We start from the raw sequence: 27,970 nt of genomic DNA, 5'->3' as shown, positions 1-27,970 counted from the left end.
AAACAGGAGTAAATAATCAAACTCAGGAAAGAAATCAACCAAGTGGAAAGGAAAAGAACTATACAAATAATCAACCAAACTAGGAGCTGGTTCTTTGAGAAAATCAACAAGATAGATAAACCCTTAGCCAGACTAACTAGAGGGCACAGGGACAGTATCCTAATTAACAAAATCAGATATGAAAAGGGAGACATAACAGAATACGAGGAAATTCAAAACATCATCAGATCCTACTACAAAAGTCTATACTCAACAAAACTGCAAAATCTGGATGAAATGGACAAAATCCTAGAAAGATACCAGGTACCAAAATTAAATCAGGATCAGATTAATGATCTAAACAGCCCCATATCCCCTAAAGAAATAGAAGGAATCATTAAGAGTCTCCCAACCAAAGAAAAGCCCAGGACCAATGCAGAGTTCTATTAGACCTTCAAAGAAAACCTAATTCTAATTCTCCTGAAACTATTCCACAAAAGAGGGACAGAGGTACTCTACCAAAGTGATTCTATGAAGCCACAATTACTCTGATTCATAAACCACATAAAGACCCAACAAAGAAAGAACTTGAAACCAATTTCCCTTATGAATATCTATGAATAGATACAAAAATACTCAATAAAATGCTCACTAAAAGAATCCAAGAACACATCAAAATGATAATCCATCATGATCAAGTAGGTTTCATCCAAGAGGTGCAGGGATGGTTTAATATATGGTAATTCATCAATGAAATCCACTATATAAACAAACTCAAAGGCAAAAACCAAATGATCATTTCATTAGATATTGAGAAAGCATTTGACAAAACTTAACACCCATATATAATAAAACTCTTGGAAATATCAGGAATTGAGGACCTATACCTAAACATAATAAAAGCAATCTACAGCAAACCAATAGCCAACATCAAATTAAATGGAGAGAAACTTGAAGGAATCCTATTAAATAGAGGGACTAGACAAGGCCGCCTACTTTCTCCCTATCTATTTAATATTGTACTTGAAGTACTAACCAGAGAAATTAAAGAACAAAAGGAGATCAAGTGGATACAAATTGGAAAGGAAGAAGTCAAAATATCACTATTTGCAGATCATATGATAGTATATATAAGTGAACCTAAAAATTCCATCAGGGAACTCCTAATCCTGGTAAACAGCTTCGGTGAGTAGCTGGATACAAAATTAACTCAAACAAATCAGTGACCTTTCTCTACACAAAGGATAAACAGGATGAGAAAGAAATTAGGGAAACAACACCCTTCACAATAGTCACAAATAATATAAAATTCCTTGGTATGATTCTAACTAAGGAACTGAAAGACCTGTATGATAGGCACTTCAAGTCTCTGATGAAAAGAAATGAATATCTCAGCAAATGGAAAGATCTCCCATGCTCATGTTTTGGCAGGATTAATATAGTCAAAATGGCTATCTTGCCGAAAGCAATCCCCATCAAAATTCCAATTCAATTCTTTACTGAGTTAGAAAGGGTAATTTTAAATTCATCTGGAATAACAAAAAACCTAGGATAGCAGAAACTATTCTCAACAATAAAAGAACCTCTGGTGGAATCACCATGTGTGACCTAAAGCTATACTACAGAGCAATTATGATTAAAAACTGCATGATACCGGTAGAGCAAAAGACAAGTAGATCAATGGAATAGAGTTGAAGTCCCAGAAATGCACCCACACACCTATGGTCACTTGATCTTTGAAAAGAGAGCTAACACCATCCAGTAGAAAAGAGACAGCATTTTCAACAAATGGTGCTGGCACAACTGGCAGTTATCATGTAGAAGAATGTAAATTGATCCATTCTTTTATATATATATATATATATATATATATAATATATGTATTTTTTAAAATTAGGTATTTTCCTCATTTACATTTCCAATGCTATCCCAAAAGTCCCCCATACCATCTCCCCCTCCCCTCCCCACCCACTCCCACTTTTTGCCCCTGGCATTACCCTGTACTGGCGCATATGAAGTTTGCAAGTCCAATGGGCCTCTCTTTCCAGTGATGGCCGACTAGGCCATCTTTTGATACATATGCAGCTAGAGTCAAGAGTTCCGGGGTACTGTTTAGTTCATAATGTTGTTCCACCTATAGGGTTGCATATCCCTTTAGCTCCTTGGGTACTTTCTCTAGCTCCTCCATTGGGAGCTCTGTGATCCATCCAATAGCTGACTGTGAGCATCCACTTCTGTGTTTGCTAGGCCCCGGCATAGTCTCACAAGAGAAAGCTATATCATGGTCCTTTCAGCATATGCTTGCTAGTGTATGCAATGGTGTCAGCGTTTGGAAGCTGATTATGGGGTGGATTCCTGGATATGGCAGTCTCTAGATGGTCCATCCTTTCGTCTCAGCTCCAAACTTTGTCTCTGTAACTCCTTCCATGGGTGTTTTGTTCCAAATTCTAAGAAGGGGCAAAGTTTCCACACTTTGGTCTTAGTTCTTCTTGAGTTTCATGTGTTTTGCAAATTGTAACTTATATCTTCGGTATTCTAAGTTTCTGGGCTAATATCCACTTATCAGTGAGTACATATCGTTTGAGTTATTTTGTGATTGGATTACCTCACTCAGAATAATGCCCTCCAGGTCCAACCATTTGCCTAGGAATTTCATCAATTCATTCTTTTTAATAGCTCAGTAGTACTCCATTGTGTAAATGTACCATTTTCTGTATCCATTCCTCTGTTGAGGGGCATCTGGGTTCTTTTCACATTCTGGCTATTGTAAATAAGGCTGCTATAAACATAGTGGAGCATGTGTCTTTCTTACTAGTTGGAACATTTTCTGGATATATGCCCAGGAGAGGTATTTTGGGATCCTCCAGTAGTACTATGTCCAATTTTCTGAGGAACCGCCAGACTGATTTCCAGAGTGGTTGTACAAGCTTGCAATCCCACCAACAATGGAGGAGTGTTCCTCTTTCTCCACATCCTCGCCAGCATCTGCTGTCGCCTGAATTTTTTACCTTAGCCATTCTGACTGGTGTGAGATGGAATCTCAGGGTTGTTTTGATTTGCATTTCCCTGATGATTAAGGATGCTGAACATTTTTTTCAGGTGTTTCTCAGCCATTCGATATTCCTCAGGTGAGAATTCTTTGTTTAGTTCTGAGCCACATTTTTTAATGGGGTTATTTGATTTTCTGGAGTCCATCTTCTTGAGTTCTTTATATATATTGGATATTAGTCCCCTATCTGATTTAGGATAGGTAAAGATCCTTTCCCAATCTGTTTGTGGTCTTTTTGTCTTATTAACAGTGTCTTTTGCTTTACAGAAGTTTTGCAGTTTCATGAGGTTCCATTTGTCAACTCTCAATCTTACAGCACAAGCCATTGCTCTTCTATTCAGGAATATTTCCCCTGTGCCCATATCTTTGAGGGTTTTCCCCACGTTCTCCTCTATAAGTTTCAGTGTCTCTGGTTTTATGTGGAGTTCCTTGATCCACTTAGATTTGACCTTAGTCCAAGGAGATAGTAATGGATCAATTCACATTCTTCTACATGATAACCACCAGTTGTGCCAGCACCATTTGTTAAAAATGCTGACTTTCTTCCACTGGATGGTTTTAACTCCCTTGTTGTGGGAAGCCACATGTGCCATTGCAGAGTGGCACTGGCTACCACGGGCCACTGCCCATGATTATGGGTAAACAACCAATGTGCGCATGTGCATAAGAGGTTTTTGCAGACTCACTGCCTGGCCCTATGCATACTAATGAGGTACTGGTAGCATAACCAATCAGGTATGGACACGTCACTCCTAGAACTATACAAGCAGCACCATTTCTGGGTTCAGAGTCTTTTGCCTATGCAATCAATGCTCTCCCAATAAACGTGTGCAGAAGGATCCTATTGTGGCGTCGTTCTTGCTGGTGAGATGGGCGCTCACACCTTGTCGAAGATCAAGTGACCATAGGTGTGTGGGTTCATTTCTGGGTCTTCAATTCTATTCCATTGTTCTACTTGTCTGTTACAATACCAGTATCATACAGTTTTTATCACAATTTCTCTGTAATAAAGCTTTAGGTCAGGCATGGTGATTCCACTAGAGGTTCTTTTATCCTTGAGAAGAATTTTTGCTATCCTAGGTTTTGGTTATTCCAGATGAATTTGCAGATTGCTCTTTCTAATTCGTTGAAGAATTGAGTTGGAATTTTGAGGGGGATTGCACTGAATCTGCAGAATGCTTTTGGCAAGATAGTCATTTTTACAATGTTGATCCTGCCAATCCATGAGCATGGGAGATCTTTCCATCTTCTGAGATCTTCTTTAATTTCTTTCTTCAGACACTTGAAGTTCTTATCATACAGATCTTTCACTTCCTTAGTAAGAATCATGCCAAGGTCTTTTATATTATTTGTGACTATTGAGAAGGGTGTTGTTTCCCTAATTTCTTTCTCAGTCTGTTTATCCTTTGTGTAGAAAAAGACCATTGACTTGTTTGAGTAATTTTATATCCAGCTACTTCACTGAAGCTGTTTATCAGGTTTAGGAGTTCTCTGGTAAAATTTTTAGGGTCATTTATATATACTATCATATCATCTGCAAAAAGTGATACTTTGACTTCTTCTTTTCCAATTTTTATCCCCTTGATTACCTTTTGTTGTCGAATTGCTCTGGCCAGGACTTCAAGTACAAAGTTGAATAGGTAGGGAGAAAGTTGGCAGCCTTGTCTAGTCCCTGATTTTAGTGGGATTGCTTCCAGCTCCTCACCATTTACTTTGATGTTGGCTACTGGTTTGCTATAGATTTCTTTTATCATGTTTAGGTATGGCCTTGAATTCCTAATCTTTCCAAGACTTTTATCATGAATGGGTGTTGGGTTTTGTCAAATGCTTTCTCTGCATCTAAGAAGATGATCATGTGGTTTTTGTCTTTGAGTTTGTTTATATAATGGATTACATTGATGGATTTCCGTATATTAAACCATCTCTGCATCCCTGGAATAAAACCTACTTGGTCACATGAATGATTGTTTTAATGTGTTCTTGGATTTGGTTAGAGGGAATTTTATTGAGTATTTTTGCATCGATATTCATAAGGGAAATTGGTCTGAAGTTCTCTATCTTTGTTGGGTCTTTTTGCGGTTTAGGTATCAGAGTAATTGTGGCTTCATAGAATTAGTTGGGTAGAGTACCATCTACTTCAATTTTGTGGAATAGTTTCTGCAAAACTGGAGTTAGATCTTTTTTGAAGGTCTGATAGAACTCTGCACTAAACCCATCTGGTCCTGGGCTTTTTTTTTGGTTGGGAGACTATTAATGAATGTTTCTATTTCTTTAGGGGATATAGGACTGTTTAGATCGTTAACTTGATCCTGGTTTAACTTTGGTATCTGGTATCTGTCTAGAAATTTGTCCATTTCATCACGTTTTCCAGTTTTGTTGAGTATAGCCTTTTGTAGAAGGATCTGATCGTGTTTTGGATTTCTTCAGGATCTGTTGTTATTTCTCCCTTTTCATTTCTGATTTTGTTAATTAGGAAGCTGTCCCTGTGCCCTCTAGTGAGTCTGGCTAAGGGTTTATCTACCTTCTTGATTTTCTCAAAGAACCAGCTCCTCGTTTGTTTGATTCTTTGAAGAGTTCTTCTTGTTTCTACTTGGTTGATTTCGCCCCTGAGGTTGATTATTTCCTGCTGTCTACTCCTCTGGGGTGAATTTGCTTCCTTATATTCTAGAGCTTTTAGGTGTGTTGTCAAGCTGCTAGTGTGTGCTCTCTCTAGTTTCTCTTTGGAGGCACTCAGTGCTATGAATTTCCCTCTTAGAAATGCTTTCATTGTGTCCCATAAGTTTGGGTAAGTTGTGGCTTCATTTTCATTAAACTCTAAAAAGTCTTTAATTTCTTTATTTATTCCTTCCTTGTCCAAGGTATCATTGAGAAGAGTATTGTTCAGTTTCCACGTGAATGTTGGCTTTCTGTTATTTATGTTGCTATTGAAGATCAGCCTTAGTCCATGGTGGTCTGATAGGATGCACAGGACAATTTCAATATTTTTGTATCTGTTGAGGCCTGTTTTTTGACCAATTATATTGTCAGTTTTGAAGAAGGTACCATCAGGTGCTGAGAAGAAGGTATATCCTTTTGTTTTAGAATAAAATGTTCTGTAGATATCTGTTAAGTCCATTTGTTTCATCACTTCTGTTAGTTTCACTGTGTCCCTGTTTAGTTTCTGTTTCCATGATCTGTCCATTGATTAAAGTGGTATGTTGAAGTATCCCACTATTATTGTGTGAGGTGCAATATGTGTTTTGAGCTTTACTAAAGTTTCTTTAATGAATGTGGCTACCCTTGCATTTGGAGCCTAGATATTCAGAATTGAGAGTTCCTCTTGGAGGATTTTAACTTTGATGAGTACGAAGTGTCCCTCCTTTTCTTTATTGATATATTTGGGTTGGAAGTCTATTTTATTAGATGTTAGAATGGTTACTCCATCTTGTTTCTTCAGACCATTTGCCTGAAAAATTGTTTTCCAGCCTTTCATTCTGAGGTAGTGTCTGTCCTTTTCTCTTTGATGGGTTTCTTGTAAGCAGCAAAAAGTTTGGGTCCTGTTTGTGTAGCCAGTCTGTTAGTCTGTGTCTTTTTATTGGGGAATTGAGTCCACTGATATTAAGAGATATTATGTTGCTTCCTGTTATTTTTGTTTTTAGAGTTGGCATTCTGTTCTTTTGGATGTCTTCTTTTTGGTTTGTTGAGGGATTACCTTCTTGCTTTTTCTAGGGCATGGTTTCTGTCCTTGTATTGTTTTTTTTTTTTTTTTTTCCGTTATTATCCTTCGCAGGGCTGGATTCGTGAAAAGCTAATGTGTGAATTTGGTTTTGTGTGGAATACTTTGGTTTCTCCATCTATGGTAATTGAGAGTTTGGCCGGGTATAGTAGCCTGGGCTGGCATTTGTGTTCTCTTAGTGTCTGTATAACATCTGTCCAGGATCTTCTGGCTTTCATAGTCTCTGGTGAAAAGTCTGGTGTAATTCTGATAGGCCTGCCTTTATATGTTACTTGACCTTTTTCCTTTACTGCTTTTAATATTCTATCTTTATTGAGTACATTTGTTGTTCTGATTATTATCAGAGGAACTTCTTTTCTGGTCCAGTCTATTTGGAGTTCTGTAGGCTTCTTGTATGTTCATGGGCATGTCATTCTTTAGGTTTGGGAGGTTTTCTTCTATAATTTTGTTGAAGATATTTGCTGGCCCTTTAAGTTGAAAAGCTTCATTCTCATCTACTCCTATTTTCCGTAGGTTTGGTCTTCTCATTGTGTCCTGGATTTCCTGGATGTTATGAGTTAGGATCTTTTTGCATTTTGTATTTTCTTTGATTGTTGTGCCGATGTTCTCTATGGAATCTTCTGCACCTTAGATTCTCTCTTCAATCTCTTGTATTCTGTTGCTGATGCTTGCATCTATCGTTCCAGATTTGTTTCCTAGGTTCTCTATCTCCAGCGTTGCCTCACTTTGGGTTTTCTTTATTGTGTCTACTTCCCTTTTTAGGTCTTGGATGGTTTTATTCAATTCCATCACCTGTTTGGTCATGTTTTCCTGCAATTCTTTAAGTAATTTTTGTCCTTCGTCTTTAAGGTCTTCTACCTGTTTAGCAGTGTTATCCTGTATTTCTTTAAGTGAGTTATTAAAGTCCTGCTTGATGTCATCTACCATCATCATGGGATATGCTTTTAAATCAGGGACTATCTTTTCGGGTGTGTTGGGGTGCCCAGGACTGGGTGGGGTGGGAGTGCTGTGTTCTGATGATGGTGAGTGATCTTGATTTCTGTTAGTAAGATTCTTACATTTGCCTTTAGCCATCTGGTAATCTCTGGAGTTAGCTGTTGTAATTGTCTCTAGTTAGAGCTTGTTCCTCAGGTGATTATGTTAGCCTCTATCAGCAGAACTTGGGGACTAGATCTCTCCTGAGTTTAAGTGTTCAGAGTAATCTCTGCAGGCAAGCTTTCCTCTTGCAGGGAAGGTGCCCAGATATCTGGTGTTCGAACCTGCCTCCTGGCAGAAGTTGTGATCCACTCACAAAGGTCTGAAGATCCCATGGAGGGTCCTGTGGGTACCTTGAGGGTGTCCGCAGACTCTGCGCCCAAATTACCCAGGTGCTGGCATGGACCAGAAGGGACTTGTCCCCTGATCAGGCCGGGTTTTCTGCATCCCTAATTAATGCAGTCTCAGGTCCCGTGCAATTGGATTGGAGCAGAAGTTATGTTCCACTCACCAGAGGTCTTAAGAACCTGTGGAGGGTCCTGTGAGTACCTTGTGGGTGTCTGCAGACTCCGTGCCCAATGTACCCTGGTGCTGGCGTGGACCAGAAAATTAATCCATTCTTATCTCCTTGTACAAAGCTCAAGTCTAAGTGGATCAAGCAACTCCACATAAAACAAAAGACACTGAAACTTATGGAAGGGAAAGTGAGGAAGAGCCTCAAAGATATGGGCACAGGGGAAAATTTCCTCAATAGAATAGCAATGGCTTATGCTCTAAAATCAATAATCCACAAATGGGACCTCATAAAGTTGCAAAGCTTCTGTAAGGCCAAAGACACTGTCATTAAGACAAAACGGCCACTAACAGATTGGGAAAGTATCTTTACCAATTCTAAATCAGATAGGGGACTAATATCCACTATATATAAAGAACTCAAGAAGATGTACTTCAGAAAATCAAATAACCTTATTAAAAGGTGGGGTACAGAGCTAAACTAAGGAATACCGAATGGCTGAGAAGCACCAGAAAAAAATGTTCAAAATGCTTAATCATCAGGGAAATGCAAATCAAAACAACCCTGAGATTCCACCTCACACCAGACAGAATGGCTAAGATCAAAAATTCAGGTGACAGCAGATGCTGGCGAGAATGTGGAGACAGAGGATCATTCCTCCATTGTTGGTGGGATTGCAAGCTTGTACAACCACTCTGGAATCAGTGTGGCAGTTCCTCAGAAAATTGGACATAGTATTACTGGAAGATCCAGCAATACCTCTCCTTGGCATATACCCAAAAGATTTTCCAACTTGTAATAAGGACACATACTCCACTATATTCCTAGCAGCCTTATTTATAATAGCCAGAAGTTGGAAAGAACCGAGATGTCCCTCAACAGAGGAATGGATACAGAAAATGTGGTACATTTAAGCAATGGAGTGCTACTCAGTAGTTAAAATCAATGAATTTATGACATTCTTAGGCAAATGGATGGATCTAGAGGATATCATCCTGTGTGAGGTTACCCAATCACAAAAGAACACACATTATTTGCACTCACTGATAAATGCATATTAACACAGAAACTTAGACTACCCAAGATACAATTTGTGAAACACATGAAACTCAAGAAGAAGGAAGACCAAAGTGTGGACACTTCATTCCTTCTTAGAATGGGGAACAAAATACCCATGGAGAAATTTACAGAGATAAAGTTAAGAGATGAGACAGAAGAAAGGACCATCCAGAGGCTGCCCCAGGTGGGGATCCATCCCATATACAACCACCAAACTCAGACACTATTGCATGTGCCAGCATGATTAACTGAAAGGACCTTGATATAGCTATATATGAGAGGCTATGTCAGTGCCTGGCAAATACAGAAGTGGATGCTCACAGTCATCTATTGGATGGAACACAAAGCCCCTAATGAAGGAGCTAGAGAAGTAACCAAGGAGCTAAAGGGGTCTGCAAACCTATAGGATGATCAACAATATGAGTTAACCAGTACCCCCCAGAACTGTGTCTCTCATTGCATATGTAGCAGAGGATGGTGTCGTCATTCATTAATTGGAAGAGTGGCCGTTGTTCTTGTGAAGATCATATGCCCCAGTACAGGGAAATGCTGGAGCCAGGAAGAAGGAGTGGGTGAGTTGGGGAGCAGGGAGGGGGGAGGGTATAGGGGACTTTTGGGATGGCATTTGAAGTGTAAATGAAGAAAATATCTAATAAAAAACAATAAATAAATAAATATTAGATAAAATTAAAAATAAAAAAATAGATAAAGCACTTGCCAGCTAAGTGTGAGGACTGAATGTCAACCTGCCACATAATTTCCAGGTGGGTACCTCGATCTGCCTATAGTTGCAGTACTCATAAGGCAGAGACAGGATATTTTAAGAACAAGCTAGCTATCCAAACTAGCTATATTGCTGAGCTCAGACATCAACTGAGAGACTCTAACTCAATGAATACATGGATAATGATGGTGAAAGTCTCCTGATATCAAACAAGTGCATTTACATACACATACATCTACATGAACACATTGTGTGTCCTCATACTCATATGAACACTAACTATATTCACATGCAAATGGCATAAATAAATAAGCCCATTTATTTCACAGAACTGAGCCATACTATGTTCCGATTTGCTTTCCACCAGGCTATGTTGCCTAGAAAATAATTTGTATTGATATTTCATATCTTGAACTTAAAACTCAACATTTACTTTTTTAAAAGTACATTTTAGGTTTGGGGTTTGCACACCTGACCCTGTGTCCTTAAGAAATGTTGCAAGTCAACTAGAACATGTGTATGCAAATAGATTTCAAATCATTTTTGACAAATGTGACTTTTCATGCTTAGTAAGAATAAAGCAAATTTTTAAAAAAAATTATAGAATATTTTTAGAAGGTAATTTTAAGCTCATTTTCTTAAACAAAAATATTATAATATATAAAAATGGTTCACTTTACTACAAATAATTTTATTCAGTTTGATTCAAAGATTTAACTGATATAATAATTTCTCAGCCTACATTTTAAAACAAAAATCTTTTCAAATATAATCTACACAAATAAATATCACAGTTTAAAGATTCCTCTTATTTGAAGTCCACATACCACTATTTTTTATACTATTGCCTCAGAGCTGAAACAGTCTCTCCTGGTGGGAAAGGCAAGGTTCCTGATATTCAGGCAGCTCATAATATTCGCTGCCCTAAGAATATTTTACTAGTAAGTGGTCCCTGAAGGAAGAAGGTATTATGTAGATCTAATTGCTTACCAGTTACAGTGATTCAGTGAACCATTTTCCACCATGGGCTAGGCTTATGGGCGATGCAGGAGTACTTAGATCTCCCATATTTCTGTCACTATCACATCAACTAGACTTCTGTGAGCAACAACACAAAATTCATTGTTTTACAAGACTGACTTGTGTTCAGTTGTTTCTTTGGTCTGTTTTTGGTACCCTGTGTAGAATAACTGAATGTTTATCCTTGTGTCCCCAGAAAAAGTCTTGTACCATATACACAAAGGATAACATGTTCTGAACAGATTCCAGTCTTGTGGACACACACAAAAGAAAATGCTATACAATAAAATTAACTGATTTTTTAAGTGTGTTTGGATGTCATTTTACTCTACAAATAAATATGAAAACATGAAATAGGCTCTTTAAATATACAGTTAACTGAGAAAACATGACTCCTTGGAAAGAATTATTCAATCTCAGACTCACCATCCTAAAAAAAATCCAAAATCATAAAAATTATGAAAATATTATTCAGTCTGCCATGCCTGTGCCACTTTAATATTCATACTGTAAGAACAGGTACATTTTAAAAATTGGATCCTAAATCTCATCATTATCTCTATAATAGGCATTATTGCTAAGTTAATTTTTTTGGCTGAATTCCATCTTTTGAAATCATTATGAAACAACTCTATAGAAGGTATATCTGGTGTTTCAAAATCATCTGCATTTGCATTCTTTATGAAGTCCACAGTGGGTGTGATACTAGTCCCTGATTATAAGGCATGTGGCCTTAAAAAGTCACATAGCTATTTTTCCTATTCAGATGTCAGGTACATATTACCCTTGGCCCTGAGATTCAAACTCAAACAGAAGCATGTATGCACTTTATATCTAACCTTAAGTGTACTTATAGTTTGGTTTTCAGAGGAAGCAAATAGATTATTTTTTCAAACTGCATCCTTTATACATAAACAACACAGAAAATAAATAGACTACTGTTCTATAGCCAGGAATGTAATCATTTTTAAAAACAATAATAGGCCAACCCATATATCAGAAAAAGATAGTGACAATTACAGCTCAATTCAATAAGGCAATCAGATTGTGTATTATCAAAATTGTGTTGGTAGACAAGGCTGGTAGCATTCTTAGAGTTTTGTAAGAATTAAATATTCGTAAAATGTACAGAGTTTGTTATAGATGTGAAAATAACATTTAGACTAAGTAATATGCTCTAAAGGACTCAAAATAATCTTGAAAATTTGACAACTATGATATATCTACATAATTGTCCTCTTTAATGTCATCTGAGTGACTTAAATGAAACTCCTTGTTGTCTACAGAAACAAACAAGCAAAGAAAAAATCTCAGAAATATGAGCAAGAAAGAAAAAAGTCATAAAAAACACAATTTTTTCATTTCCTTGCATAGAAAAAGCACACAGCAAGAAGCCATAAGTATTATCTTTAGAAGAATAAAGAAAAACCACAGACTCAGTCTTGATCTGTTATTGGCAGTGATCAACATTCTGGAGCAATATGAAGAGGAAAACAACTGATGGAAAAAATTAGACATGAGAATTACATTTCATAGTAGCACGAATAAAGAGTTTACAGTGGAAATCTTTTCCAGACCCTATAGAGTATAAAAGAAAACAGAACAAAAGAATGTAATGAAAAAAAAAAAAAAACAAAGAGAGAGAATAAAGCAATGCAGTGGGGCAGGACTATAAAAGCACAACTGTTCATTCAGGTTGTGACTCTTTTCATTGTTCTCTTCAGAGCAAGTTTGACATCCTTGTTTCTGAGGCTGTAAATGAGAGGATTCAGCATGGGTACCACAAGGGTGTAAAATATTGATAAAAATTTCCCCTGGTCCACAGTCTCAGCAGATGTTGGCTTGATATAGGCAAGCAATCCAGACCCATAAAAGAGGCTAACAGTTATGATGTGGGACCCACAAGTGCCCAGGGCTTTTGACCAACCCTTACTTGATGACATATGAAGGATATTGGAAAGGATCATAGCATATGAGACTAAAATAATGATGCTAGATAAAATGATAATTGTTCCAACTACAGCAGAGCTCACAAGCTCGTTGACATAGGTGCTAGTACAAGAGAGCTGAAGGAGGGGAAAGATGTCACACATGTAGTGGTTGATGATGTTAGAATTACAAAAACTGAGCCTGATCATAAACCCTGTATGAGTCAGGGCACCAGCAAAACCCATCAAGTAAGAACCAAACACCAGCAGACAGCAGATCTTAGGAGACATGACAGTTGTGTACTTGAGGGGATGACAGATGGCCACGTAGCGATCATAGGCCATGGCTGTCAGCACATAACATTCAGAGTTTACAAAAAAGCAGAAGAAAAATAGTTGACTCATGCATCCTTCATAGGATATGGTGTTCTGCTCTGTAACAAAACTCCTCAGCATTGTGGGGTTAGAAACAAATGAATAACAAAAATCAATGCAGGACAGATTGAAGATGAAAAAGTACATGGGAGTGTGAAGATGTGAATTTAGGCAAATGAGATTCATTAAGCTCAGGTTTCCTACCACAGTGGCTGTGTAGTTTAACAAGAATAGGATGAACAGAGGCAACTGGAGCTCTTTTTGAACTGTTAATCCCATAAGAATGAACTCAGTCACTGAAGAATTACTTTCTGTAACCATTTGCTTCATGACTTTCATCTGTAATAGTGAAAGAATAAAATGTCACTAACATCATTCATCCCAGAGTGAGAACTGAAGTTCCTGCTTACTAAACTTGGTGCCTAGTGAACACACAGAAATGCATACATGAGCACTACTGCTCATGTTATTTTCCTCAAAAAGTCCCATTTCCTGTTTCCTTACACACATTTTATTTCCATGCATCCAGAAAAAAGTGAAGACAGATCTCTCTAATGTCTCTAAACTTTACTTTCCTTGGTTCTCCTAGACTTTATTAGGAATTAGGGTAGAAAAGAGTAAGATTTAACTAACTCATAGAGTTTTGGAGAGAAATTGTTAAGGCCATGATTGTTGACCTTGTGTTTCTGGAGCCTTCTCTGCTATCAAAATGCATGATGTATTTCCCTTCACTGTCCTGAGAAGGTTGAAGATAAAAATAATGAAGCAGGTCGTAATTATTAGTATAGATATACTTACAGCATGCTAGGATAGCATAATAGGGAGTATCCTGAATCTGTATTTGAGAACTTCACCAGAAATTTATTTTCACATAAAGGAAAGAAAATCATTGTCTTCTATGAATGTCTAAAACGTCACTTGAGTTAGATGAGAATGTGTATCACAAGACCAGGATTTCTGAGAAAATTCATTAGTAGTCCTTGAAATTATTCTCTTTGTTTTGGGACTTCTTCTCATGTTGGGTGAGTCCTCGAGAGTAGACTTCACTGAGCTTGTGTTTGCATTTAGTCTGATAACTAGTGTTGGATGTTTAGAAATATAATTTCCCAGTAGGAGTACCTATGCCTCAGGGCAGAGTTATGACTGGTCTCCTTTCTTATTCTACTCATTATTCTCCTAATAACTCTGGAATAAATGTCCAGGGATATGCCCTCTTGACACTTACAATTTTCCTATGATTACAATAATAAACAGAGAACGTTGCATAACATACAAAAATTTAAAGCAAGACAAATTGCAAGTCTATACAAATTTAAATCCAGATTTCCAACTCTGTAACTACAAAACTGCAGACTTCTTTGATCGTTTTTTATGTATAGTTTTAAAACACACTTATTAAAATGATTTGGTTTTATATAAATGTAGAATTTTTCCCTAGAATGTATAAATCTGTGGTTCAATTTTAGCACTGCAAATAAAACAGCTATCTTGCTGTGTAATTGAATGAATGAAGGACGAATATATTAGAATTCTTATACATGTATGAAAGGGTGCTGATAAGTATTAGCTACCCTATATTACACATTCTTATTCAGATAATTTTTTCTCAAATTTGGCACTATTTGCATTTGTAGTAGGTATCTTGTGGCTCCTTAGTATGGAGTGGAGCAGAAACAGTATCTATGGACTCCTCCTCCTCCATGTTAATATCATCTCCCCTTATCACATACACCAGTTGATACCCAAAAGGATTTCTGTAACTATTTTAAGACATTCTATGAGTACTACTGTAGATAAGAAAATTAGGTGCCAAAGCAAGGTACACCATTAGGGTGAGTACTTTGAAAGTGAGAACTTCTAAGAGATGATACATTTAAATCAATTTCTAAGAAAAATTGCCAAGCTGTTCTCTGCTAGGTGTACTTAAAAGGTGTCATTTTTTAACAGTATATTAAAAAAATATCAAAGAGTTAACTGTTTGTATGAGTTAACCATTTATAGATACTTTGCATGTTTTCTGGCCTATCAATAGACCAACTTATCATGGACCACTTTTATTGTTGAGAGATGACAAAGTTTCTACTTATTCTTAATTAAATTCTAAGAGATGATATTTTATATTTGATGTAAGTGATATTATGAAATAAATTATTTGTGCCATATAAATGTGTTAAGTTTATATAAAACAATTTAACTAGTTTTATATGAATATGACATGTACTTTTTACTTGGGTTCTGGAGATGAAACCTCTCAAATTGAACTCTGTCCCTAGCTGTGATTTACTTATCTATTTTAATTTTTTGTAGACTTTGTAGTGTATTGAAACAATTTCTTTTTAAAATATATAAAGATTACATTTTCACTTCTCTCTACTCCAATCAGTTCCTCCTGTCACATCTAGTCCTGTCCCTTAGATCTAGATCCACTCCCTTTCTGTCTCTCATTGGAGACAAATATGCTTCTAAGAAATAACAGCAAATGTAGATATTAAGATCAAACAAACAAACAAACAAACGAACAAAAAGCATCACATCAAAGTTCAACAATCCAAACTAACAGGAGAAAAAGAGACCCAAGAGAAGTCAGAGATCTATTCAGTTACACATTCAGTGATCCTATAAAAATACTGAACTGAAAGCTAGAATATATGCATGGAACTTGAGGCAGACCAGTGTTGTCTGGGTGCTTGATGCTTTGTTCTGTGATTTCTGTGAGCTTTGCTCAATAGACTTATAGGACTTGGTTCTCCTGTTGTCCTCCATCTTCTCTGGTCCTTCACTTTTTCTGACTCTATGTTTGAGGAGTTTCCTGATTTCTAAGTAGGGAGATTTGATAGAGATGTTCCATTTATAACTATGTGTTCCAAGATCCTAATTGAATGACTGTGTGTCTGAATTCATTCCCATCTGCTGTAGCAGGAAGTCTCTTTGATGACAACTAACATTGTTAATAGCATTATGAGTCATTTTTTGTAACTATTGTTTTAAACCAGTAGTATTTGTGTTTACCCTGGTTTTATGAGCTATCTAATCCCTGGTTCTTGGTCACAGAGGCAGTATTAGTTATGACTTCTATTCCATGGAGTGGACTTTAATCAAACAACAATTAGATTGGTTACTCTCACAAGCTTTGTGTCACCATTGCATAGCATATTTTTTAGTTATGACAGATTATAGATCAAAGGGTTTGTGAAAGGGTTGGTGATTACATTTTCTTTTTGTAGCCTCCAAAAGAAAGGCATGTTCTTAACAAAGACATTAGAGAGTACAGATGAAGGTTCCATCTGGGGACAAGCTCTCCCTCTCCATGTTCAACGAGTTGTATGAGTATTTTCTTCAACAATTAGACCTTGCTGTCAGTTTGTGGAGAGCAATATATTGTGTTGAATTTATGGATTTTCATGGGAACACTTTGGCCAACATCTCAGTTGCATGTCCAGTCTCGTCTCTTGACCCATTTCTTGGTGACTAAAGATGGCCAGCTGGGATTCCATCTACCTCATTATTTGGAGACTTCATTATGATTACCTTCATATACTTTAGGAAGTTTTTACTGCACCATACCACCAACCAAATGTCCCTAAATTCTCTCCCTACATTCCTTACCTCAAACCCACTTCCCCTCTCTATGGCCCTCACCATCACATTCCCAATTCCCACCCTCAGTCCACTAATAAATTATATATTATTATTCCCTCCAGTCTCTTCATTTATATCTAACCTAACTATAGCTTATTTATCATTTGTTTAATGATTTATATCTACATATAAATAAATGAATACCATAATTATCTTTTTGTGTATGGTTTACCTCAGTATGTATAATTTTTTTTCTCTAGTTCTAACCATTTGCTTGCAAATGTTATTGTGGCCTTTTTATTTAACACCTGAGTAATACTCCATTGTGTAATGCACATGATATTTTCTTCATTGATTCTTCTGTTGAGGGACATCTAGGTTGTTTTCAGTTGCTGGTTATTATTAATAGAGCAGCAATCAACATGGTCAAGCAAGTGTTTCTATGGCAGAATAAAATATCCTTAGGGTATGTGAGGAAGAGTGTTATAGATGTATGCTAATGTAGATAGATTCCTAATTTTGTGATGAACTGCTATACTAATTTCTATAATGGCTTTCCAATTTTGCACTCCTACCAGTAATTGCTTTTTCAAAATTCTCAGGAGCATCTATCAGACAAGATGTATTTACTAGTATAATGAAAATAGGACTATTATGGAGATGCCCAGAAATGCTCTGGTTATTTTCTAAGCTGTTCCCTAGGAAAGATGGTGTACCTAGCACTGTACCCCTAATCAAAAGCCCTAGATGTGAGGTCATTGGCCCAACTGGGATGTTACTAAATTTGTTTAGCTAAATTGACACAGTCTCTAAATATTACATTTTGCCCATAGGAAAATAATACTCTCAATATTAATCAAAAATGCTTCCTGTGCATTGAATGATAGTCCATGTAGAAATTCAACGTTGCTCAAAATGCTGGAAATAAATGATAGTTGAATGTATATCTTTAAACACATATTTATACCACCCCCACCAAAACTCAGTGAACACCAGAAAGAAGGAGCAAGAAGACTATAAGAGCCAGAAGGCAAGAAGTTCCCCAGAGTGCTATTTTCTGAACATGACAGAACCAATAGAATCATGAAATCACATCAGCTATTCTTGTTATCATGAAAAAGAAGTAAGAATGAACCTGGTAACACTCAGACATTGGATAGAGAAGGACTTCTAGGGTCCAAGGTCTCCATGCATCTTTATTGAATACTGGTGGATTATAAGGGAAGAAAAGTCATTGTCCTCATTTGAGTATGCATAGGTGGGCCTAACAGGCTCCATAATATAGCTCTGTAAGGGTCCAAAAATAACTGAAGGAAGACCCCAGACTCAGGTAGTATGCAAAAGCAGAGAGGATGTATTCTGCAGAAATGACTAGCATGCTAAGGTCACCATCATTTTAGAATGGTGCTCAGACAAAGACATTTGAGCCTCTTTTAAAACAGAACTGATTAATTGCTTTTGAGATAATAACAGACTTCTAGAACCTAGAGCACATTCCAAAGGGTTGTAAAAAACCACTAACTGAAGGTCTTTGGAAAATATACACCACAGGTGCAACTACAGAAGATAAAATATTGACTGGGATTATCTATACAAAACTTCAAGGAGAGCTTAGTTATGGTTTTCAACTTTTCAGGAACCTGTAAGCTAGTAACAAATGATGAATGTTTAGCCAGATAATTACTCCTAGTGGATATGCATGAAGACATTTTCTCTTATTCAATTTATGACCTCAATTTTATGTGCAAACTCATAGTGGACGTTTTACCATGTGATCAGGTACTTGGGAAATCATACAAGTGCTGATAGCACAAATCCCTCCCAAGATAAAACAAAAGTCTTCTTTACCTAGCCTTCTGCTGTTTTTACTATGAGGTGCTAATCCTGAAACTGCAGCTTCTAGTCTTGTAGCAACTCAGACAGGCACATCAGCTGTGGATAGTAATTGTTTATGGGCTAGTTTCTGAGAGGAGACAAAATGGAATAAAAAGAACCCTTCAGATCTAAATTGATGAATACATTGAAAGTCCTAGATAAATTTAGTTAGCCACAAAAAATAAAATAAAAGGTCTCAAACAAGGGAAAGGAAATTTTAAGGAAAAGAGAGATAGAAAAGGTATGAAACAATTTTTTTTAAAGGTAGGGGACTGAAGTAAACAGAGTATATCACATACATGAATATAAATTTAAAAAAGAAAAAAAAACTATTAGTGCAAAAAGTTAAACTGTGAAATTGGAAAAGTACAAAACATAAAGATGGCCTATCAGGGGCTTGCTACTGGAGTTCATCAATTCTCCTTTTCAGCCTACATTCACTCATATAGATCTTTTTCTAGTGATAGTGCCTTGTTAGATATCTTCGATACACAATGACATGTAAATTAAAAATATCACTTTATAGCTCTCACTCAGGCTACCATAGTTTTGATATTTCATGGTGCTATTTCCTGTCATATATAGAATAGTTGGATGAAAGATAGCAAGTATATGAGGAAAATTAAATAAATATAGTATTCATGTATGAAGTTCCCAAAAGAATGAAATAATCATAGTGAATATGAGACAATGCCAACTGTATAATATATGAAAATATAGAATAGAGTTTTCTATTACTTTATTTGAATAAATCATTTTTGCATCTAAATAAAAGCAAATGCCTAATGTGTTTCTTATATCATTTGTTTGTTAACAAAGGAGCAGAAATCTAGCATAACTGTGATCAGAGAGGCTTTACCCACAAACTGATTGAAACTGATGAACTGACAATCAGTAAGTGGAGCTTGGGGAATCTTGTGAAGATAAAGGGAGGGAGGGGAGAGGAAATTGGGAGGAACACAGGGAGAGGAAACTGAGAGCTGGATATAAAATAAATAAATAACTTAATTACTAAGAGGAAAGAAAGAGCAGTGTGCATCAACAAAATACCTTTAGCAAAATTCCTCAGGTTCATCATTTCAGAAAGATCATCACTAATCCACAAGAAAACAGAAAACAAAACAAAAACAAAAACAATGAAATGTGGGGACAGGTCATCCTGCCTGCTTCACTTTAAACTCCTCCTTAAAAGGGGCATGTTCATTTTTCTCAATCAGGCATCATAACTTTGGAGATAATTTCTATTCTGGAAACATCTTTGTTGGTGCTTCCATGCCCATCTAGTGCTACTTCAAGATTTATGATGGAAAAACTCTGAAAAAGTTCTGTCAGTTTTGTCACAGTTCTCTTTCTCCTCCATTTTTTTCATAGAATTCAGTGTTGAAAATCTGGGATTCTAGAGGCCTGCCTATTTTCTCTAGTACCATCAACTGTGTATCCTTAAGAAATTCTTATAACCATTTTCACATCCAAAATACAGGGAAAATTATATTTATCAGTGTAGTTTCAAATGTGAAATGTGGAATGATATTTCAGGTATGTTTTTTTTTTCAAAAGAAAAAATGTGAAATGTGAAAAAAACCTTATATTAAAAGAAAAATTTCTGATTGCTCCTGTTTGAGATATAAATACATGTCCATGAGCATAATCTTAATATATTTACTAATATGTTTAACATATACATACTGATAACTAACAAACCTAAAACTATGGGCAGGCATGTATATATCTGATCAATGGTATATAATCTCAGCTATGGATCATTTTTGGCATTAGAAAATCCTAATCATATAATCAGGAAAACAGCAATATTGGCATTATGTGTAATTTTTTCTTCAGTATTCAGTAACTTTTTAAAATAACCACATACATAATCTACAGATGAATCTAATGACAATTACATTTCTATTTAGGTGAATTGTCAACACAGCAATATCAAGTGGATTTGAAAAAAGCCATGGGCAGAATGGTAATGTAAATCCATCTTCAAATATCTGGACAAATTAAGCATCATTCCAAAAAATATGAAGCATCATTAAAGGCATATAGCTTAAAACCCCAAATAAGAAATATCTTTAAAGACTCTGAAAATTTTTAAAAGGATTGATGACTTTATACGCTAAATTTTTATTATCTATTTTTACTTTTAATGTTAATAAAAATAATTAATATCCCATGTCTTAGTCAGGGTTTTTATTCTTGCACAAACATCATGACCAAGAAGCAAGTTGGGGAGTTAAGGGTTTATTCAGCTTACACTTACATACTGCAGTTCATCACCAAGGAAGTCAGGACTGGAACTCAAGCGGGTCAGAAAGCAGGAGCTGATGCAGAGGCCATGAAAGGATGTTCTTTCCTGGCTTGCTTCCACTGGCTTGCTCAGCCTGCTTTCTTATAGAACTCAAGACTACCAGCCCAGAGATGGTACCACCCACAAGGGGCCCTCCCCCCTTGATCACTAATTGAGAAAATGCCTTACACCTGGATCTCATGGAGGCATTTCCTCAACTGAAGCTCCTTTCTCTGTGATAACCCCAGCCTGTGTCTTTTCCAGGACATCCAGAGCTACACAGAGAAATTTTGTCTGGAAACAAACAAACAAACAAACAAACAAAAGGAAAAAAAAAAGAAATCTTTAAGGAAATCAAAACAGAGATGAATTTATTTAGAAAAACAACCAACTCTTTGACATTTCTTATGTAGATATTATATACTAGAAAAAGAACAGTTGGTAGTATTAGTTTAAGATAATGAAATAACATTTTTAGCACATTTCTGCAAATTCTGAAGAGCATGGTGTCTGAAGCAATAGGGCTTTGCTCTTAAGTTCTTAGAGGCAACTAAGGGCCACAGGAATATCCCAGATTACTGAGGATTCATTTCAACTGTCTTAAACAACTCAAAAAGGGCTTCCTAAGCCTGGAATTGAATTTTTTGCAGGACTAGCTCTCAGAGTATTAAAAGGTTTGATATAAGCTGACAAGGGAGAAAAGAATCAATAGTCCTTTTTAGCTACAAATCCTATGAATAGCAATAACCATTATAGCAAGATATCCCTAAGGGTGCAATAATAACACCAACCAATATCTGTCTAATCATCTTAAGTCCCACATAACATGAGGGAATTGATGCCTGATACTCTAAATCTAGCCAAACCACTAGCTATGGACCTGAGAGGACATCCTACTACTGTGATTTTCCTAAACTAATGCATTTTCTCATTACATTCGATATACATTCTTATATTCACAGGTACCAACAGTCATTAAAGCTACCTCTTTTTGCAGCAGATAGACACCATTCCAGAAATACAAAGCTGAGCAAAAGGCAAAGAAAGAATGGATATGTGTTTTCCACCCCCAATGAATACATAGTCACTGTAACTACTGTAACAAAGGTGCACAGGACATCAGAAGTGAGGAATAAAAAGATTTCAAGAGACAGAAATCAGATGTTTGCTTTGAGATAATATCTTCTCTATATGACAGGGAGTTTTATATAGAAAATCTCAAAAATATGGCTGCTTAAAAAAAAGAGTTGCACAACTAAAACTATTCCAACACTGACATGGCAAAGTAGATAGATGAACTCTCCCAAGTCTCCACCCCTAAATGAAGGGCTACAGACAATGAATAGTTGCTGAGTATAGGAAAACTCTGTCTTCACATGAGATGAGCTGTCTCATAGGTTATTTGATCTTTAACAGTCATCTCTAAAAGTAACTCTAAATAAACTCTGGTGGCTCTATTTGCATATAAATATGAAATATATCTTGTTATATGTGCATATATGTTAAATAAACTATAAGTCACATATTTGAGAGGGAGATAGGGGAACATGGGAAGAGTTGGAGGGGAAAAATAGATACAAATTACACTTACATATACACACATACACACACACATACAAACACACAAACACATACACATATACTAACCATGACAGTCTCCAAATAAGTAGTTGAAAAATATCAAGAAAACTACCCTCACAATGTCTCTTTATGATACTGGTACAAGAGTAAAGTGGAGCCACATTCACAGAAAAGCTATGCAGAGAGAGGGAAAAATGTAACTGCATTTCATGAAGAAAGAGAAAAGGATATTAGAGAGGATATATGCCTTTCTTACTCTGAATGTATTCAAGAAATAAAAATGAAAAGAAGGAAAGTGTACCATAGAAGAAGTGGACAGGGAAGAGAAGTGAAGAGAAGGAAACAAATCAGAGTCAAGATTTATGGCTACAACATAAGCACTTCCCTTGGATTGTAACTGTCTTTAGTGTTCTCTTCAAAGCAAGTTTGACATCCTTGTTCCTGAGGCTGTAAATGAGCGGATTCAACAAAGGCAGCACAAAAGTATAAACTACTGAAAAAAATTTCCTCTGAACTACAGATTCTGCAGATGATGGCTTGATATGAGCAAGCAAACCAAATCCATAGAACAGGGCAACAGTTATTATATGAGAGCTACATGTGCTCACAGCTTTGGACCAACCCTTAGATGATGACAAATGGATAACATTGACAAGAATCAAAGCATATGAGGATACAATAATTAGGCTAGATATAACAACAACGACAGCCACAGAAACAGAACTTACAAGCTCGTTGACATGACTGCTACCACAGGAGAGCTCAAGGAGGGGGAAAGTATCACACATGTAGTGGTTGATTACTTTTGAACCACAAAACCTGAGCTGAATTATACATCCTGTGTGTACAACAGCAGAAGAGACACCCATCAAGTGTGCAGCAAGCATTAACAGGGAACAAGCCCTGGGAGACATAACTACTGTGTACAGCAGAGGCCTACAGATGGCCACATATCTATCATAGGCCATGGCTGTCAGCACATAGCACTCAGAGTTAACAAAAAGACAGAAAAAAAATAGCTGAGTCATGCATCCTGTGAAGGAGATGGTGTTGTGTTCTGAGACAAATCCCATCAGCATTTTTGGGGTAAAAACAAATGAATAACAGAAGTCAATGAAGGACAAGTTGAGAATAAAAAAGTACATTGGTGTGTGCAGATGAGAATTCAGACAGATGAGAGTCATTAAGCTCAGGTTTCCCATCACAGTGGCTGTATAGTTCACCAAGAACAGAACAAATAAGGGCCACCAGAGCTCAGGCTGGTATGTCAGTCCCATAAGTATGAACTCTGACACTGAAGAGTCATTTTCCATAATCATTTGTTTCATGTGTTGCATCTGTAGAAGCATCAGTCAGAACCAGATGACTTTCAGGAAGGAAACCTGCATCTTAAACCGAGAGAAAGAAGTAAAGTTTAGTGTTTCCCATCTCAGTGTTGTTTAAAGAATTGTGGCAAGGCATCCAAAGAACATGATTACCACTTTTTCTCAAGCTCCCACCCACAAAGAGTGACTTTGTCCTGAGATAATGCTGAGAGGAATGTTGCTGGACATTTTCCCATTATTTAGCCTCCAGTCATGAATGGGACTAAAAGAAGTCATCCAGGGGCTTGTTGCCAATCCCATGATTTATACTGCTTTGTATTTGAAGGGAAAATTATCAAGCCATAGGTGATTTAGGACTTGCCTTTTAGCTCCTTGCTTTACTATTGTTGAAGCACAAGAGCCTTTTCTTTCCAGTGTCTTAATGATTCTGGTGTCCGATAATAAATGTACTAATATCCATCAGAACAGATGTATCACTGACCTTCAGAAACCCATACACTTGGGGAAAATGACATGATTTCAATTTGAGAATTTATCTCAAATTTCCTCCTTACCTATACAATAGAATAAAAGAGCATGCATGATGCTGTAGACTATCTCCTCATTCAGATTCCAGTCTCTCTGATGGACCAGCACAGAAAATTTTCTCATTTTTATGATTTCCTGCAAGTTTGCATGAACCCCTTGATGGTAGATACTTCTCAGCCTATTTACCATAGGTTTTATAAACCTAGCATTGAATCTTTGGGGATTTAAAGTTCTTACTCAATCTATAATTTTCCTCCCAGAGTACCTACTTCCCAGGGCAGAGTTGCATGATCTCCTTTGGGAATTTATTTGTAAGAACAAATAAATCTAATAGAGAAAAATCCAAGGATATAATCACTTGCCACTTCTGAGGACCTCCTATAATCTTCTGGGATTTTACTAATAAATATGCAATTCTTTACGTTTCAGCGGACATTTTGTAAAGAATAGATGAAAGAATAAAGAAGGAACTTTAAATGCTTCTGAGTATAAACCCAGGCTGTGAGCCTTCTTATATGAACCTGCCAAGAAATAACACAACATGCCTGACCTTTATTTATACTTATAGTTCTATATTTCTTTGAGTAGATAAGAAATAAGGTTCATAAAAGGTAGAATGGAATGCACATCAGTTCTGTCATATGTTTCAAAACAAGGAATCTCATTTTATGCTAATGAAAAGGCATCCTTTTCAACAAATGCTTTTGGGAAAACTCATTATGTACATACAGAAGATGGAATGTAGATTCCCGTTTTGTTTTTTTTTTGTTGTTGTTGTTTTTGTTGTTGTTGTTGTTGTTGTTCTATACAAAAGTCAACACAAACCTTACCAAAGTTCTTCAAAGAATACATAAATGTTTGAAATTTCTAGAAGAAAAGAGCAGGAATATGCATTAGTATCAGGCAATCTCATTTTGAATAAGACTGCAACCGCAGAAAAAATAATTGAATAAGTGGAATTAAAAAAAACTCAAAAGTCTCTTCACAAGAAAAATATTTAGTGAAGTGACAGCAATTAGAATAGAAGAAAAAAATGGCAGCTATTCTGACATTGTATAAATACCCAAATTCAAAAGCCTAAAAAACAAAGAATAATAATTGAGTTAGCAAATGATCAAGTAAAAGCAGGGAATGAAACACACTGAAAGAATGCTTGCTGAGTATGCATGGAACCTTTATTGTGATATCCATTGTTGCAAAAACACAATAATTAAATGAGCAAATAAACTGAAAATAAGTTCTCCAAAAATTACAATAGCTAATAAATATGTGACAGATTATTCACTACCATTTTCCATCAGGAAAATTGAAAATCAAAAATAGATGAAAAGACTGGGAGTAACTGGGACCAGCAGGATCCAGTGCACAGGAATCTCGCCCGATCAGTGGCTTGCGTACCTTCAGATCTTCCCTAGTTTAACTTGGACATAATTCTGCATCCAGTCCCATAGCCCCCAGAGGAAGCTCCACTTCCAGCACTCTAGTATACCCAGAATCCCAGGATTCCAGGATCCCAGAATCCTAGGAGCTTGGTCACACCAGTATCTTAGGGTCTTAGAGGCAGCTTGACTCCTAGGAACTCTGACACACCCAGAATTTCAGGATCACAGAGATAGCTGGACTCTGAGGAGTTCTGACTCAATCAGGATTAGAGGAAGGACAGGATCCAGTCAGATATATCGAGGGAAGGGAGCACTGGAGATAATATGGTGGGAGGCAAGCTTAAGAACATAAACAACAGAAACCACAGTTACTTGGTATCATGGTGAACCAACTTTCCCACAATAGCAAGTCCTGGATACACCATCACACCTGAAAAGCAAGATTTGGATCTAAAGTCACTTCACATGAAAATAATAGAGGACTTTAAGAAGGACATAAATAACTCCCTTAAAGAAATATAGGTGAACACAGGTAAACAGGTAGAAGCCCTTAAAGAGGAAACGTCAAAATACCTTAAAGAATTATAGGAAAACACAATCAAACAAGTGAAGGAAATGAACAAAACCATCCAATTTCTAAAAATGGAAATAGAAACAATATAGAAATCACAAAGGGAGAGAAGACAGGAGGTAGAAAACCTAGGAAAGAGATCAGCACTCATAGATGCAAGCATCACCAACAGAATACAAAAGATAGAAGAGAGAATCTCAGGTGCAGAAGATACCATAGAAAACATTGACACAACAGTCAAAGAAAATGCAAAATGCAAAAAAGCTCCAAACCCAAAACATCCAGGAAATCCAGGACACAATGAGAAGACCAAACCTAAAGATAATAGATATAGAAGAAAGCAAAGATTCCCAACATAAAGGGCCAGTAAATATCTTCAACAAAATTATAGAAGAAAACTTCCCTAACCTAAAGAAAGAGATACCCATGAACATACAAGATGCCTACAGAACTCCAAATAGACTGGACCAGAAAAGAAATTCCTCCCATCATATAATAAACAAAACACCAAATGCATTAAATAAAGAATATTAAAAGCAGTAAGGGAAAAAGGTCAAGTAACATATAAAGCCAAACCTATCAGAATTACACCAGACTTCTCCCCAGAGACAATGAAAGCTAGAAGATCCTGGGCAGATGCCATACAGACCAGAAGAGAACATGAATGCCAGCCCAGGCTACTATACCCAGCAAAATTCTCAATTACCATAGACTGAGAAAAAAAAAAGATATTCCATGACAAAACAAAATTTGCACAGTATCTTTCCACAAATCTAGTACAACAAAGGATAATAAATGGAAAATAGCATCACAAGGTGGGAAAGTACACCCTAGAAAAAGCAAGAAAGTAATCTTTCAACAAACCCAAAAGAAGATAAGCATAGGAACATAATTTTCACCTCTAACAACAAAAATAACAAAGAGTAACAATCACTTTTCCTTAATATCTCTTAACATCAATAGACCCAATAAAAATACATAGACTGGATACATAAATAGGACCCAGTATTTTGCTGCATACAGGAAACCCACCTCAGTGTCAAAGACAGACACTGCCTCAGAATAAAAGGTTGGAATACAAATTTCCAACCAAATGGTCCCAAGAAACAAGCTGGAGTAGCCATTCTAATATCAAATAAAAATAGACTTTTAACCAAAAGTTATCAAAAAGGATAAGAAAGGACACTTCATACTGGTCAAAGGAAAAATCTACCAGGATGAACTCTTAATTCTGAACATCTATGCTCCAAATGCAATGGCACCCACATTCATAAAGGAAAACTTACTAAAGCTCAAAGCACACATCACACCCCACACAATAATAGTGGGAGACGTTACCACCCCATTCTCAGCAATGGACAGATCACAGAAACAGAAATTAAACAGAGACACAGAGATACTGACAGAAATTAAGAACCAAATGGATCTAACATATGTTTAGAGAACATTTCATCTTAAGGCAAAAGAATATACTTTCTTCTCAGCAGCTCATGGTACCTTC

General features: G+C 36.5%; 2 protein-coding genes across 2 annotated transcripts; both read right to left on the bottom strand.

The window, feature by feature from the left end:
- Positions 1 to 12,726: 12,726 nt before the first annotated feature.
- Positions 12,727 to 13,677, bottom strand: Olfr251 (olfactory receptor 251). The gene has a single exon (NM_207553.2). The coding sequence runs from the start codon at positions 13,675 to 13,677 to the stop codon at positions 12,727 to 12,729; it is 951 nt and encodes a 316-aa protein (NP_997436.2).
- Positions 13,678 to 23,016: 9,339 nt separating this feature from the next.
- On the bottom strand, positions 23,017 to 24,012 carry Olfr250 (olfactory receptor 250). Its single transcript, NM_207552.2, has one exon. It carries the CDS (start codon positions 24,010 to 24,012, stop codon positions 23,017 to 23,019), a length of 996 nt encoding a protein of 331 aa, NP_997435.2.
- Between the last annotated feature and the right edge of the window lie 3,958 nt (positions 24,013 to 27,970).

The sequence above is a fragment of the Mus musculus genome, chromosome 9 (assembly GCF_000001635.26).
Source record: "Mus musculus strain C57BL/6J chromosome 9, GRCm38.p6 C57BL/6J".
Taxonomy (NCBI): Eukaryota; Metazoa; Chordata; class Mammalia; order Rodentia; family Muridae; genus Mus; species Mus musculus.
The sequence above is the reverse complement of the archived record's forward strand: the minus strand, read 5'-3'. Positions and strand labels throughout refer to the sequence as shown.

Bases quoted from the DNA above. Each gene is read 5' to 3' on its own strand.
- Olfr251 (NM_207553.2), bottom strand. From the start codon at position 13,677: ATGAAAGTCATGAAGCAAATGGTTACAGAAAGTAATTCTTCAGTGACT.
- Olfr250 (NM_207552.2), bottom strand. From the start codon at position 24,012: ATGCTTCTACAGATGCAACACATGAAACAAATGATTATGGAAAATGAC.